The sequence below is a fragment of the Nipponia nippon genome, unplaced genomic scaffold, assembly GCF_047370975.1.
Source record: "Nipponia nippon isolate SJK-2023a ecotype South Korea unplaced genomic scaffold, ASM4737097v1 scaffold_64, whole genome shotgun sequence".
NCBI lineage: Eukaryota > Metazoa > Chordata > Aves > Pelecaniformes > Threskiornithidae > Nipponia > Nipponia nippon.
The window spans coordinates 64051-80202 of NW_028262385.1; the positions used below are offsets into that span (position 1 = coordinate 64051).

Genomic DNA, 16152 nt, shown 5'->3' on the forward strand with positions numbered 1-16152 from the left:
TTTCTGCCCATGGCTCTGCTGCCTGGACCTCTTCTTGGCCACAACCTCTTTCTCTATTCCCACGTCTCCTCCCTCTCCATGCTCACAGAGCCCATCCCACCTGCTGTGTGCTCAGCTCTGCCCTGCAGGCACCTCCTGGCAGCAGGGCACTGCCCAGGGGCATCTCTGGGTGTGCAGGGGCTAAGGAGCAACTCAGACAAGTCCTGATGAGAACTGGGGTCTCATTGCCTCTTCGAGAGCAGAGAAATATATGCCCATCTCTCACTGCCCTCCCAGCCAACCAAGAGGAGAAAACTCAACGCACAAACACCTTCCCTTTCATGTAATCCCCTACCTTGACATCCATCTTTAGAATGACCCTCTGCAAATGTCCTCAGGGTCATTTAGAAGTCTGAGCTGCCCTGACCCACACAGCAGCGTCTCAACAGCAGAAGGACCCTGCCTTGCTGGGGATCACTCTTTCCACTCACAGCTTCTCCCTGCAGAACCATGGGGAGCTCTGTGGTCTGGCTGAATGCTGACGCTGGCAGGCAGCAGAGTCCCTGCCCCAGGACACAGTGTCATGGGGTGCAGGGACCCTTCTCTGAAGGACAGCCCTGGGCACCCCTGGATGCACACCCAGCATCACATCCCTGCAGCCGAGAGAAGGCACCCATCATGTCCTGTCCTCTGACAGTGTGGCAGGGTATCCCTCTTTTGGAGCATGTTCCTGAGAGCCATCCTGCCAATTGCTGTCTGCAGCATGGTGTGCCATGTCTAGAAGACACCTCCAAGACACTCGTGCATTTCCCTACTGCCAGACATTTACTGTGTTAAGCGCTGTGAAGATTTCTCCTCCAGTGAGGTCTCAGCATCATCCCATCTCATGCAGCCAGTAACATCCCTCTTACTTCTCTGATCTCCCCTCAGTGCCTGCAGGCAGTGCCCTCAGCCCTGCTGCCCTTTGCAGAGGAGCTGCTCCTGGGCAGAGCTGTCTCTCTGCAGTGCTGCCCACTTGCCAGCAGCTCCCTCCATGCCAGGAGCCCAGCCCAGCTCAGCAGCAGAGGCCCAGCCCAAGGCACCACTTTCTCTGCCCCTCTGGGCTCCCTCCAGGTGTCCCTGGGGCTGCAGGGGAACCTGCTGGGAAACAGGTTGAAGGTATCACTCATGTTCCCTCCCTCAGCTGCAGAGAGACACTTACTTCCAGCAGGGTCATTTCTCCTATCAGGAAAGGACTTTGGCATGAGAATCCCCTTTTTTTGTCCCATCATTAGGCAGGACACCCAGGAAAGCTACAAGAAAAGATCTAATTTCTTCAAGCCAGGGGGACTTATCTTCAATTCAGTCAATGAGGCATATCATGCTGGGTCTTTAGACATGGGGCTAGAAAGACATGCATCTCTCTCTTGTCCATGCCACCTTTCTGCTCTGAAGCAAAGCCTTTGCAGCCATGAGGTCTTTGAGACTTGGTACCAGATTTTCTTATCGCAAATATGAGCTTGCCTGGTTGCACAGCTGCAGTGCTTCAGCCCAAATGTGCAGCAGTGCCCTCAGCCAGGGGCACAGGCAGGAGGAGCTGGAGCTGTTCCTGAGCAGACAGAGCTGTGACATGGTGGCAGAGCTCAGGACAGCTGCTCTTCAAGGACAGCATCCTCCAAGCTCCGCAAGGGTCCAGATCAAAACTCAGTCTAAACCTGAGAGGCAATTGAATAATGAGTGTTTCAGGAACAGTTAAAGAAGAAACAAAGATCCTGTGTGGCCACTGCTGAATTTAGGAAGAGCAGGTGCAGATAGATCTGAGATTCTCGGTGTCCTCTTTGCCTCAGACTTCCCCAGCAAGGTCTCCCAGGCATCCAGGGCAGGACTCTGGAGATCAGCTACCAGTGGATGGGGATCAAGTCGGGGATCAAGTCAGGGATGACATGAGCAAACTCCATCCTTCCCAGTGTATGGGACAGGAGGGGCACCATTGCAGGGAGCTGAGTGAGCAGGCCAATGTCACAGTGAAGCCACTCCATCATCTTCCAAAGGTCATGGAGACTGGGGGAACTCCCTGACGATGGGGAAAGTGCAAACGTTGCATGCGCCTTTCAAAATGCCCAAAGGATTTGCAGAGAGGCAAATGGCTGTGCCCCAGGTCATGTTCACTCGGATCCTGTTTCTGGGTGTCTGAAAGAGAAGGATTTCTCTAGGGCAGCTTGTCTCTCACTGTCTTTTTTGCTTTCTGTGCTGAAAGGAGAGGATTGCTGGATGCGGGGAGAGCAGTGGTTGTCTTTTAACCTGGAAGTCAGTCAAGTTTTCAGCATCATCCCCCTCACCCTCCCAATATTCTTGTGCCCAAGTTAGGATATTCTGGTCTGCCTGGCTGGATAAATAGACAGGTAAATAACCAGATGGGTGGTGGGGCTCAGAGGGACGTAGTCAATGTGTGGTACTGTGCATGGAGGCACCTAGCTAGTAGGGTCCTGCAGGGGTCTGTCCTGCCACCTGCCCTGTTTACAATGTGTTTAATGACCTGGAGGAGATGAGAGAGTGCTTTTTCATAGCATTTGTAGATGACACCTTATTGAGGAGAGCAGACCTCCCATCCCAAAGCACAAAGACAGGCCAGACTGATGGGCAAAAAGGAACATCATGATGTCCAATAAAGACAAATTTCAAGCCCTGCCTTGAGGCTCACTAATCCCATGCAATGACAGAGGCCAGAGGCTGTGTGGCTGGGCAGCAGGTCTGTGGGGAAGGCTCTGGTGGTCCTTGGATTTCATTAGGCAAAACACGAGCTACCAGCAAAGAAGGTCAACAGCATCCTTTGCTTCTCTCTTCATTCCTTGAAATTACAAGTGCTTCTCTTTTACTATCCTAGTACCCCGTAAAAGGAACAGCCTGCCCTATTAAACCTTCCCCCATTGGCCATGCATTTCTTGTTTCGTGCCCTCTGTTGGCATTTGTGAGATGGTTGCTGTGGTCATTTTCAACCTTGGGTAGCAGCTCCATTAAGTACGTCGTTCTCTTTCTGTACTTGTAGTGTCCTGCAATTCCCCATAGTGTTACCTTGTTTGAGACACTGGCCCACAAACCTCAAAAGTTGATGTGCCAGAGTTTCAGTCCAGAGGGACCTCAACACACGTAGGGACTTGGCCAACAGAAACCTCCTGAAGTTTTACAACGCAAAGAGGGCAAGGTCTGCACTGGGGGCAGAATAACCTCGTGCATCAGGACAGGCTGGGACCTGACTGGCTGAGGATTGTTCTGAGGAGAAGGGCATGGGAGTTATGATGGACGCCATACGAGCCCATGGGTTTCCATTTTGAAAAGAGCATGGAGAAACTGGAGAAGGCCCAGAGGAAGTCTGTTACGATGGGCTTAGGAGCCTAAAGCACATGAGCTGTGTGGAGAGGCTGAGGCAACTGGGCCTCGTTAGTCTGCTGACGGGGAGGCACAGGGCAGCCTAAAAGCAGGTGACACCTGCCTGGAGAGGTGGTGGAGCCAAGCTCTTCTGCGATGGCAGATGGTATGGCAGAGACCACAGCCACAGGCTTCTTCCCGGGGTCTTCAGACTGGGCCTCGGGAAAAACTGACTAGGAGGGTGATGCTGCACTGCAGCAGGACACCCAGAGCCTCTCTGTGATCTCCGTCTTTGGAGGTTTTCAGCTTTCAGCTCTGCAAAGTCACAGCCAACCTGACCCGTGGTTGGTGATTCCCCACCCTTTGGTGGGAGCCTGGACCGGACACCCCTGTAGTCCCTTTTCCCACCATCTGTTCCACGCACTTGCGCCTTGCAGTGTGCCCCAGGAGAAAGGATTCAGCTGGAAGTGAGGGTCTCCCCAGCACTGGCTCCTGGGACAATTCAGGGGGGAATTGTTCTGTACGCAGGAGGTCTCTAGTCCTTCCTTTGGTTCCAAGCAGGGCCAGCTCTGAGGTCCAAGCAGGTTGCTCAATGAATGTCAACATCCCTGTACGCAGTCTGCACATGAGCCAGGCATCGATGCCACCATTGCAGCAATGGAGATGAGGCACTGGACCAGCTCCCTGAACCCAGGAATCGGTGTGCCATGCCTCCTGAGATTCCTGGGAACACCTCAGCATTTTGTCCAGAGAAGCGTACCTTTTCTTTAGATGTCCTGTGAGAGATGTCCCATGAGCTCACCTTGCTCTCCGTCCCTCCTTCACTCCCCACACTTGCCTGGACCTCAGGAAATATCCATGAGCCTGAAGGATGGATAAGCCTCTTGGGCTGAGGTGAAACAGGTTGAGTTTTGATTCCGAGGCAGCAGGAGAAGGAGGATGTGCAGTTCAGTGTTGGGATATGGCAATAAAGAGAGGATTCAAGTGAGTCTGTGGGCTGGGACATCTTGGGTGATCAAGGAGCATTAGCAGGGCTTTGGAAGAGGCTGCTCAGGTTATGGGGAACTCAGAGCCATTGGCAAAACCTCAGAAAAACACAGCATGGAGACCACGGTGTGATGTTCCTCCTAGTCATGGAGTGCCCTACATCCACTGGATAGAGAAGGGACAGGCCTTGCCCCACTGCAGAGCTGCCAATCAGTTCCTTGCACCAAGGCACCGAATCTGCCTGCGATGCTGCCGGGTGTCTGACACACGCTCACTCTGAATGGGGATGGTTTTCCTGTACAGGACCATCGCTGTCCCTGCCAAATGCCTGTGGCTGCGTGTCAGAGCCTTGGCACCTCACATGACATTACGGGCCAGGAATTGGCATTACACGGAATAACTGCCCTGAATTTGATCAGGCAATGTGAGAATGTTCTTGACGCCACCACCATTATAGTCAATGGAGATCCAGTAAATGTGGCTGATGAAAAGACAGAGGGAAACTTAGCTCTGCCTATGGTACATGACTCCATTTCAGCAGAAGAATCCCTGCATAGGCTGCCCAGAAGGTAACAAATAGAGACAGGTTCTATCGTCCTGAAAGGGGGCATCTGATGTCATTTCATTTGGCCAAAGATTCCCCACCAGCCTCCAAGAAGATGTCCCCAGATGCTGCCCTGTCTCTCAGCATTGCTCCACGACGGCTTGCAGCTGGCTCCATGTACCTTGGAGCACCTCTGGAACTTCAGGGGTCACCAGGTCTTTGCGTCTGAACACCTCAGTCCTGGCCTCCATCTCCATTCATGAGCATGGGAGCTGAGCCAAGGAGCTCACATGCAGGTGCCTATTGTGTGCACACCTGAACTGAGGCAAGAGGAATCCCACCTCCTGTGGGTTTCTGCTGTGCATGGGGGAAGCTGAGGACTACAGACATGAATGGGGGCTGAATCCCTTCCCTCAGCAATGGTAAAGGAGATCATTCCCTGTCCTTGCCTGGGCATCCTGCCTAAAGATGGGACAATGATAAGGTGATTCTTGGACCTAACTCTTCTTCAGATGGGAGAAATGACACTGGTGGAAAGCAGCGTCACTCCCCACCTGAGGGAGGGAACATCAGAGATGCCTTCAGCCTGTTTCCCAGCAGGTTCCCCTGCAGCCCCAGGGACACCTGGAGGGAGCCCAGAGGGGCAGGGAAAGCACTGCCTTGGGCTGGGCCTCTGCTGCTGAGCTGGGCTGGGCTCCTGGCATGGAGGGAGCTGCTGGCAAGTGGGCAGCACTGCAGAGAGACAGCTCTGCCCAGGAGCAGCTCCTCTGCAAAGGGCAGCAGGGCTGAGGGCACTGCCTGCAAGTGCTGAGAGGAGAGGAGTGAGGCAGAGAGACTGTAAAGGCAGTGTGGAGTGGGAGGATGCTGAGAGCTCACCGCATGGGAGAGATCTTCACAGCCCTCTACGTGGTAAGTCCCTGGTTGCAGGACAATGTAACTGGTGTTCCTGGAGGGATATACAAAAGCTGCTACATCCCACAGCCTATGGGATTTTTGGCAGGACTTTCACAGTTTCTCTAATGTAGAGGAGAAGGACGTGCTGCAGACGAGGACTTCCCAAGTGCACCGCCAGAAAGAAAAGTCAATACAGCTGCCTTCTTCTGGGGTTTTGAAGATCAGTGTGCACCTGTGGCTACCCAGGGCTGTCCTTCAGAGCAGGGTCACTGCACCCCAGGGGGCTGTGTGCTGGGACAGGGACTGTGGTGTCTGAGCGGGTCAGCACTCAGCCTGCCCAGGGAGTTCTCCACGCCACTGTGGGGAAAAGCTCTGTGGAAGGAGGGACCCCCAGGCAGGGCAGGATCATTCTGCTGTCCAGAGGGTGCAGCGTGGGTCAGGGCTGCTCAGACTTCTACATCACCCAGAGGACATTTACAGAGGGTCATTCTAAAGATGGATGTCAAGATAAGGGATTACCTGAAAGGGAAGAAATCTCTGCTTTGAGTGGTGTTCTCTTGGTTGGCTGGGTGGGCAACGGGAGATGGAAAGTTATTTCTCTGCTCTGGATTAGGCAATGAGAACCCAGGTCTCATCAGGACTTGTCTGAGCTGCTCCTTCACCCCTGCACAGACAGAGATGCCCCTGGGCAGTGCCCTGCTGCCAGGAGGTGCCTGCAGGGCAGAGCTGAGCACACAGCAGGTGGGATGGGCTCTGTGAGCATGGAGAGGGAGGAGACGTGGGCACAGATGAAGAGGTAGTGGCCAAGAAGAGTTGCAGGCAGCAGGGACATGGGCAGGGAGGAAGGGAGAACTGCTGCCAGAAATGCTGTGGGAGGAGGGATTCAGGAATCGCCCTGCCATCCCTGCAGTGCAGGCTGTATACCTGGAGCAGCCCACTGGTCTCCTCACTCACACAGCAGAGCCTCTGCCCTTAATGTCATGGGGACTTGGCCATGAGTTTTCTTCCAAGCAGTTGATGACCACAGAGGAGAGAAACTAAAGCGTCTGACTGTGTGTCCCTCTCCTGCCTCCCTTGGCAGGGCTCCTTTGGCATGTTCTCCTCTTCTCCCATGCATGTCATGCACATATGTCCATGGAGGAAAAACATCCAGCTCACACCCTGTTCACCTGTGGGGCTCTGGGTACTGCAGTGTGTGCAGGTGGCAGTCATCTCACCCTCCCTCCAGGACGTAACAAATTCAGGAGAGTTGACTCTGTCCTTGGGAGGTCCTGCTGGGCTGCAGGCTGCCCTCCCGTAGGGCACAGCTCTCCCAGGGCACCTCTCTGTTTTGCAGGAGCCCCATGGAGAAGACACCTCGGTGCTAAGGCCATTGAAATGCTGCTGGGTGGCTGCATGTGGGCAGCTGTCATGAGCCCTCTGTGTCCCTGGTTGGGAGGGCAGAGCTGAGATCCTCCTCAGGTGCGATGAGATGGGGTGAGGGGTTTGCAGATGTGCACTTGGAAACTGGATTCCTCTGCTCCCAGTACTGGCCTCTTTCTTTTGGGGGGAACACCCGAGTGCGATAGTCCTCCAGCTGGAAGAGCTGCCAGCACAGGGCAGCTGAGAGCAGGGCTGATGCACAGAGCGGCTGTCCTCACTCTGCACTAAGGGACAGTCCCTGTGCCCAAGCTCAGCACCCACAAGGTTTCCCTTGCAGTGCAGCAGAAAAGCCAGGCATTGCTGCATTCCAACCACTGCTCAGCTGTGCTGGGGCAACTAGAGCAGAAGGCACAACCCAAACTGCCCACAGCTCTGCTCTGCAGTCAGGTGAATTGGGAGCCACAATGCTGAAAAGCTCTTTGATATCAGGATTGGATTTAATCTGAGATCACCCCAAGTTCCTATTTACCTATTGCTGTAGGGCAGGACTGAGTCCTGCAGGGCCTCCTGCTCCCTGGGGCACCCTCAGCCAGCACCAACCAGAGCTCAACAAAGCTCTTCCCGAAAAGTGAAAGGCAGTTTGGAGGGGCTTCTATAAGAAAGTGAGTAGATTTTTCTCAAACCAGTCAGCCCTAAGTTCTCCCTTCCTTTACCTCCTTGAACAGATCCCCATGCGCAGAGGGACACAATGTCCAACAGCAGCTCTATCACCCAGTTCATCCTCCTGGCCTTTGCAGACACACGGGAGCTGCAGCTCTTGCACTTCTGGCTCTTCAAGGGCATCTACCTGGCTGCCCTCCTGGGCAATGGACTCATCATCACCGCTGTAGCCTGTGACCAGCACCTCCACACCCCCATGTACTTCTTCCTCCTTAACCTCTCTGTTCTCGACCTGGGCTGCATCTCCACCACTGTCCCCAAAGCCATGGCCAATTCCCTCTGGAACACCAGGGACATCTCCTACGCAGGATGTGCTTTACAAATCTTTCTGTTTGTATTTTTGATGTCAGCAGAATTGTATCTTCTCACCATCATGGCCTATGACTGCTACATTGCCATCTGCCAGCCCCTGCACTACGGGACCCTCCTGGGCAGCAGAGCTTGTGTCCACACGGCAGCAGCTGCCTGGGGCACTGGCTTCCTCTCTGCTGTGTTGCAGACAGCCAATGCATTTTCACTGCCACTCTGCCAAGGCAATGCTGTGGACCAGTTCTTCTATGAAATCCCCCACATCCTCAAGCTCTCCTGCTCAGAATCCTACCTCAGGGAGGCTGGGCTTCTTGTGGTTAGTGTCTTTGTGAACTGTGGGTGTTTTGTTTTCATTGTGCTGTCCTATGTGCAGATCTTCAGGGCCGTGCTGAGGATCCCCTCTGAGCAGGGACGCCACAAAGCCTTTTCCACGTGCCTCCCTCACCTGGCCGTGGTCTCCCTCTTTCTCAGCACTGCCATGTTTGCCTACCTGAAGCCCCCCTCCATCTCCTCCCCATCCCTGGATCTGGTGGTGGCAGTGCTGTACTCGGTGGTGCCTCCAGCAGTGAACCCCCTCATCTACAGCATGAGGAACCAGGGCCTCAATGATGCCTTATGGAAACTGATCCAATGGGTGCTGTTTCACTAACAATAACCTGCCTCCCCTTCTCTCCACATTTCCCAGAGTTTATCTTAGGCCACGAATCTGATTTTTTCTCTTGTCATAATTCTACTTAAAGATCATTTTCTGTTTTTCTGCTCCTTCTGTTGAGGATTGATCCTGTTATTTTTGCCCCTTGCACAACACTGTGTCACGTGTGGCCTGTCAGACAGCAGATCTTCAATGAAAATGGACCTCCTAGTTGCAGTGCCTGAAGGTTGGACACTTCTTTTAAAGTTGCTTCCAAGACAAAGTGCAAGGTATTGGTCTTGTAAAGTTTCTATTCTCCTTGTGTTCTCGGTGGTTTTGGGACTAAGCTCATGGTAAAATTGGTTGCCATTGGATAAAAAGGTCTGGTGTTAAGGGAGCTCTTCTTGGTATCCAATGGCAGTTCAGATGTTCCTTTAGCTCCCCATTATCTCCTCAGGTTGCTTCATGTATGACAGGACTCATGGCATATACCAGACTCTCTGGAAATGAATTTGGAGGGGTGAGGACAGGATGGGGACTTCCCACATGCCCTGGGGTTGGAATGAATGGAGACTCAGAAGGTGAAACACCCTCAAATGTGAGTCCCCCAAAAGTAAAGGAGCAAATCGAGGTATCTATGAAAAAGGACTCTGCAGTGCCATGGGAGTCAGTGGAAACCCAGCAGGCACAGGGAAGGGAGAGTGCAGAGCTGCAGGAGCTGCCTGAGGACCCCCAGGGCCAGGACTCTGGTGCTGTCCTGGGGAGTGGGGCTGGTGGGAGTACAGGAGGGGGAAAATTCAGTCAGGGTTGGCGATGACATACAAGATGAATTCAGAAGAGCCAGAGAGTGCCTAGCCTCTGTTTCCTCATGGCCTTGTGTCCAGCAGCAGCCGTGGGGCTGATGGGGAGCCTGAACCCCGCTGTCTGCCTCCAAGCAGCTGCTGTGGCCTTCAGAGGGGCTGGGGCTGTGGGGTGAGTGCCCAGAGCTCTGCAGCAGCCTGCGCTGGGCAGTGCCATGGAGCCAGCCCAGGCTGGGCTGCTCTGCTGGGCTGGGCTGGGCTGGGGAGAGGGCAGGGGAGGTGGGGAGAGGTGGGGAGGGTCTGGGCTGGGCTGGAAAGAGCCCGGGAGAGAAAACCACCAGTGCAGAGCTAAGGTGTGTGAGTGTGCAGGGTAGGGGCAGCCAGCACTCCCAGTGCAGAGCCAGGTGTCGTGGTGAAGGAAGCAAGGCATCCAAGGTGAAGAAGAGAGGGTCCTGGTCTGTGCCATGTTTCCAGGACACCCTGGGAAAGCTGCCCCAGGAAATTTCTCCCACACTAGTCCCACCCACCAGCCATTTCCATCTCTGGCCATACACCCCAGCCCTGAGGAGAGACCTTTGCTGCATGGTCACCCCCATCCTCCTCTGGGGCTCAGTCATACCCAACTCCACTGCCATTAGTAATCAAAAGGGAACCAGTTTCCTCCTGACACTCATTACACACCAAATCCCACAGCTCTTGCCACAGCTGGACTCTCAGCCAAGCCTGTTCTCAGACAGCTCCAGCTCAATCAGGTGCTTGTCTCGAAAAATTTTGAAAATCTTCATTAACTGAGATCTCCCCAGCTGACCTGGGTGCTTGCTCTGGTGTTTGGCTCTGAGGGATTTCTGATAAACCCAGCTCTCTCAGCCTCTCCTTCTCCGTTATCTGCTCCAGGCCCCAACCATCCTTCTGACCTTTGCAGGACTTGCTTCAGTCTGTCAGGATCTTCCTTGTGCTGCTGAGCCCCAGGCTGGACACAGCAGTCCTGCTCTGGTGGTCCTGTAGTGGGTTCGCCTTGGCCAGCAGCCAGACACCCACCCAGCTGCTCACTTGCACCCCCAGCTCAAAAGGACAAAGGCAGAAGATAAGGTGGACTAGCTCATGCGTCAAGATAAAGACAGGGAGATCACTTACTCATTATTGTCATGGGCAAAGAAGAGTTGACTTGGGGAAGATCAAGTGAATTTATTGACAATTAGAAGAGATTCGCATAGAGAGAAAGCATAGCAAACATATTCAAGACCATTTCTCCACCCCACTCCTTCTTCCCAGGCTCAAATTACTCCATTGCTCCCAATTCTCCTACCCACCCCAACCCCAAGAGGAGCTGGGGGGATGGTGAATGGGGCTTTCGGTCAGCACAGAACATCCCTGCCACTCCTTCCTCCTCACACTGCTCCCCTGCTCCAGCGTGGGCCCTCCCCACAGGATCCCACTGTGTTTGCCGTCACGGCTATGTGCTGTTCATTTCTTTCTGTCTTACTTTTCTCCTTCACACTCACAAAATGACAGAGATGTTGAGATTGGAAGGGACCTCTGGAGTTCATCAAGTGCAACTCCCCAGCTGAGACGCGGTCAGCTAGAGCAGGTTGCTCAGGACCTTGTCTAGGAGGGTCTGGAATACCTCCATGGATGGAGGCTCCTCAGCCTCTCTGGGCAAGCTGTTCCAGTGTTTGACCACCCTGACAGTGAAAAAGTGTTTTCTTGGGTTCAGAGGGAATGTCATGTGTTTTTATCTGTGTCCATCACCCTTTGTCTTGTCAGTGGTAACTACTGAGAAGAATTTGGCTCCCTTGTCCTCATTCCTTCCCATCAGGTATTTATGCACATTCATAATATCCCCCAAGCAATGTTTTCTCCTGGAAAATTAGTGAAAAAAATATGCATTTTCTCATTTTTCTCCAAAATACTCAGTACAGGGAAGACTAGGAAGGATCTAAGGGAGGGCCACAAAAATGATCAGAGGGATGGAACCCCTCTGCTATGAGGAAAGGCTGAGAGAGTTGCGGTTGTTCAGCCTGGAGAGGTGAAGGCTCTGCGACTGCTGCCTTTCACTAATTAAAGAGGGCTTAGAAGAAAGGTGGGGACAGACTTTTTAGCAGGGCCTGTAGTGATAGGACAAGGGGTAATGGTTTTAAACTAAAAGAGGGGAGATTCAGACTAGATAGAAGAACTTTTTTATGATGAGGGCAGTGAAACACTGGTACAGGTTGCCCAGAGAGGTGGTAGATGCCCCATGCCTGGAACCATTCAAGGTCAGGTTGGACAGGGCATTAGCTTTGAAAAGCAGCTGGAGGTGTTGCTTGGGGATTCACAGCTTTGGCAAATCCCTGCAAAACCACAGCTTTGTGTTAGAAGCAAAAGGCAGGGAGGACAAAAAGACATTTGTAAAGCCTAGGTACACAGTGAGGTGGGGAATCTGGGGGGTGGCCAAAGTCTGCAGGAGAACTGCTGCAGACATGGGACAGCATGGGAAAGCCTGTGGTGGGGAAGACTGCAGGCCTTGGTGGGGCTGGGACTTCCCAAACACAACCAAGATCTCTCTCCTCTCAGCTCTCAATATTGTCACTGCCACCAAGAGCCATGAGGGGATACCATTTCCTTACAGCCCCATGGCCTCGGTGCCTCCTCATCCCCCCCTGGAGTCCAGGCACTCCTAGGGTTGTCCTGCACTCATCATCGCACACCCCCACATCACACTGCTCCATCAAGAGCCCTGAGCAATGCATGAGGAAAAGGATCTCCCTTCCCAGGTGCCAGGGATCAGAGCTTGCCCATCCTTCTGGATGAAACCCATCAAGGGCTGACGTGGCAGCAGAGCCACCTGCCCATTGCCTTTGTCACCTGGAACCAGTGCTGACCTCTTGCCAGTTTAAGGCAGCCCCCAGGGAGGGGGTACCTCCACCCCTGCTTCCCTTCATGGCTTCAGCTGTGATGGCCCTCAGGGAACCCACTGACACCCACAGAGTCCTGGAGATTTTAATCACCTTTTAAAGGCTTCTTCAGCAGCTTGTTCAATCTCCTTTCGGTAGCTGCAGTTCAGGAACTTGGCAGCAGACGGCCCATGGAAATGCAGATACCCTAACATGCCATGGCGCTCTGCAGTTTTCTTTAATGCCTCCCTTCTTGTGTGGTTCATTAGGGAGAGTTCAGGAGTAGAGTCTAAATGAGAAGATGTCAAAAAGAAATAATATTTTAAAAAGATTTATGCATTTTCATTATTTTTCTGATCACAGAATAAACAATATAGACAATCTCCAAGCCATATAGATCCAGAGGGTCTCATGATGAAGTATGAACATGTGGGAAAAGCCAGACCCTTTCTGTCAGACACTCTAGAGACACTCTTCATCCCACCCACCCCACCCCAGCCTGCCATTTCTCTCACCGGTCACCTGAAACTCACATCACTCATGTTAAAATGGAAGCTTTTCCCACTCAGGCTGGAGCTGAATGTCTCAGCATCAGTTTTCCTCTGCTTTCCTTGGAGAAGTGGCTGCACAGAGACACAACATTTCTCTTACTTAACAAGAACAAAAACAAAAAAAGGAAGAGTCGTTCAGTGAAGAATAAAAACCATTCATCAGGTGTCCATGAAGTCCAGTTTGCCTCCACTAAATCCCACTTGTCCTTTGGAGGGGAAAATGTGCAGTGAGATTAGTAGGAAAGAACAGAGAGAAAGGCAATGAAGGAGCTGGCTACGGAGACACTCAGGAGATGGGAGCAGCAAGCTTTCAACTGCCTGAAGCTCCAAGCAGCACCTGGGTACTTGGGAGGGGTCTGAGGGAATGGAGAGTAACGGGAAGAAGAAAACCAGATGGACACTCAAAAAGGCATCTGTGCAGACAGTCTGCTGGAGAAGATGACTTGAGAAAGGGTCAGTTGAATCAGGACATGTGGGAATACCTAGAAGATTAGTGAGATTCAGTACACTCCATACTGGACAGAGCAGTGGTCAAGCAAGTGCCAGGAAGATCAAGGTTTCTTCTCCCGAGAGCCGTTAGCATCCTGGAGAGTTTCATGATGGCAGCACATGAAAACATTCTCTCTCTATGAAAAGTATTCAAACATTTCAGCTGATGAAAATGTTCCCGTACTACATAAATGTTGAGAAAGTTGCCTCATCTTTGCAGGCCGAGCTCAGTTCCTGACCAGAAGCCTCCAGTGCCACTTCAGGAGGTCCTGGTGTGCCTGATACACTCACCTGGGACTGGGAGTGACCTCAAGGGGCCGTGGGAGACCTGGACCCTCCAATGGAAACTGCAGATGGAGGGTGACACCAGGCATCTGTGCTCCTGTATCTCAACCCACCTTGGTTTCCAAAATTGTTCTTAAAAAACCCAAAAAAACCACTCCTACTTCTAAATTCCTCCTTCTGAAGTGACTCTGTGCACCCTCCTCCTCTCTGCTTCCATTACCTGTGGAGCTTCCTCATGAGTTCCTTCTTCACCCAAGCTGGTCTTGTCAGCTGTGTACTCACTGCTGCTCTTTGTGGGTGATTCTCTTGTTAAAGACAAGCTGTACTGAGTTGTGCTACCCTTCACTGCTGCCCACAGGATCCCCACTAAAAGCCCCCTCAACAGGCCAAAGTCTTCCCCTCTGAGGTCTGACACCTACACTCTGCTCCTCTCCCTCCTCAGGCTGCTCAAGAGCTGGGACCCCCCTATTACATGGTCACTACAGTGAAGGATGACCCTGGTTTTCAGGTCCCTGACCACTCTTCATGGTTTGCAAGGACCTGATCCAGGTGAGCATCATCTCTGTTGGTCCAGCTGGTGGCTTTGCGAAGAAATTGCTCCAACACCCTCCAGAAACCTATTGGTCTGTTTTCACAGTGCTCTGTTCCCCCTCCAATGAATGTCAGGGTCATTAAGGTCCCCAGAAAGAGCCCCATGTCACTGATCTGGAGACCTCCTGGAGTGGCTTAAGTAAGAGCTTGTCCACCTCCTCCCCTTGATCACCAGTTCTTTCTCTCCCACCACAATGTCGCCCTAACTGGCCGCTCCTCCGATCCTCACCCACAAGGGCTCACCCAACCTGTTGACTTTCCCAGCAAGGAGCTCCATACATCCAAGCAACTCCTTCACACAGGAAGTATTCCTCTTCTGATGCTCCCAGCCTGTGTCTCGTGAAGAACCTTTATCCATCCATTGCAGCACGCCAGCTGTGGGAGGTGTCCCACTGTGCCTCAGAAGTCACAGCTTGTGACAGACCACGGGGCTCCAGCTCCTCCTGCCTGTTCCCAGTCAGAGGAGAGTGTTGCACATCCGGGCCGTAGCCCCTGAGCCGTGGCTCCAGGCCAAGCTCAGCCTTGTCATGCTGAACAGGGACACCAAGCACCCAAGAGCCCATGTACGCAAAAGCTTTGCTGCATGGCAGAGACATGCTAGAGTGGATGGCAGACGGCATTGTAAGAAAGACTTGAGGTGCCCTAAAAGAGAGCAATGCCTGCTGTCCCCAAGGTCCGAGAGAAACAGGGCTGGGCTGGGCAGCCCTGGCAGGAGAGGGCATTGCTGTCTGTGGTGTCTCTGCAGCCCTGCAGGGCCTTTGGTGGAGAGAGGCACTGATCTCCTGGAAGGACAAGGTGCTGCTGAAAGCGTCCTTGGGTGTGGACATCCTGTGATCTATGCCTACTCGAAATTCACTGGGCTCTTTGAAGACTGTATCGTCAAGAGGGTGAGTAAAGGATGGGGCAGAGGAGAAGTAGAAGAAGCTGAGAACATAGGCCCACAAGTGGAGAGCCCAGTGCAATGTGCTTCTTATTCATGCGGTGCCTTGCATCTGCTGGACAGAGATGGGACAGGGCTGGCCTCACTGCAGAGGTGGCAATCAGTCACTTGCACACAAGCACCGAAGGAATCTGAGATGGTGCCTGGGGTGTCTGTCACACACCCGCTCTGAGGGGACACGGCTTTCCTGCAGGTCCTGTGCTGTCCCTGCCACCCACAGGCAGTTTTGGTGGAGAGCCTTGGCGTCTCACAGAGCCCTACAGGCCTGTGTTTGGCCATTCAATGAGCAGCTGCCCTGAACTAGGTTAGGCTCTGTGGCGCTGTGTGAGACAACTCTTGTTACGGGCAATGGACAGCTAGTCAATACAGCTAAAGGAGGGGAGAAAGAGAAAGACTTCCCTCTCCCTCTGGCACAGAACTCCATTTGGTCAGCTGGACACCTCTCTAGGCGGCCCTGAACAGCGTGAGTAGGGACAGGGGGTGATGTCCTAAATGTGGGCATCTGCGTCATTTCAGCTGGCATCCTCACCAGGCTGCAGGATAGTGCCCCCAGATGTTTCCCAATCTCTCAGTACTGCTCCATTATCGTGGACTACACATGGCACCTCAGACGTCACCAGGTGTTTGTGTGTGAACTCCTGGTCTCCATCTCCATCAGTGACAATGGGACTACAGACCCTATTTTTAGCAGACACCATGACTGAAGCAAGAGGAATCTCATGTCCTGTGGGTTTGTGGCAGGCACGGGAGGGAGCTGAGGTCCCTTCCAGCTGCAGGACTACAGCTCCAGGAGGAGATGCCTCCATTGCCTCAGCTGATTGCCTTCCCTCAGCATGGGTAAAGGAGATGCCT

At 53.0% G+C, this 16152-nt stretch overlaps 1 protein-coding gene across 1 annotated transcript; it reads left to right on the forward strand.

The window, feature by feature from the left end:
* Window positions 1-7787: 7787 nt before the first annotated feature.
* Window positions 7788-16004, forward strand: LOC148051181 (olfactory receptor 14A16-like). The gene is made up of 5 exons (XM_087738297.1): window positions 7788-8779; window positions 9267-9291; window positions 14212-14297; window positions 15106-15247; window positions 15873-16004. The coding sequence occupies exons 1-5, from the start codon at window positions 7860-7862 to the stop codon at window positions 16002-16004; spliced, it is 1305 nt and encodes a 434-aa protein (XP_087594423.1). The 5' UTR covers window positions 7788-7859.
* Window positions 16005-16152: the final 148 nt, after the last annotated feature.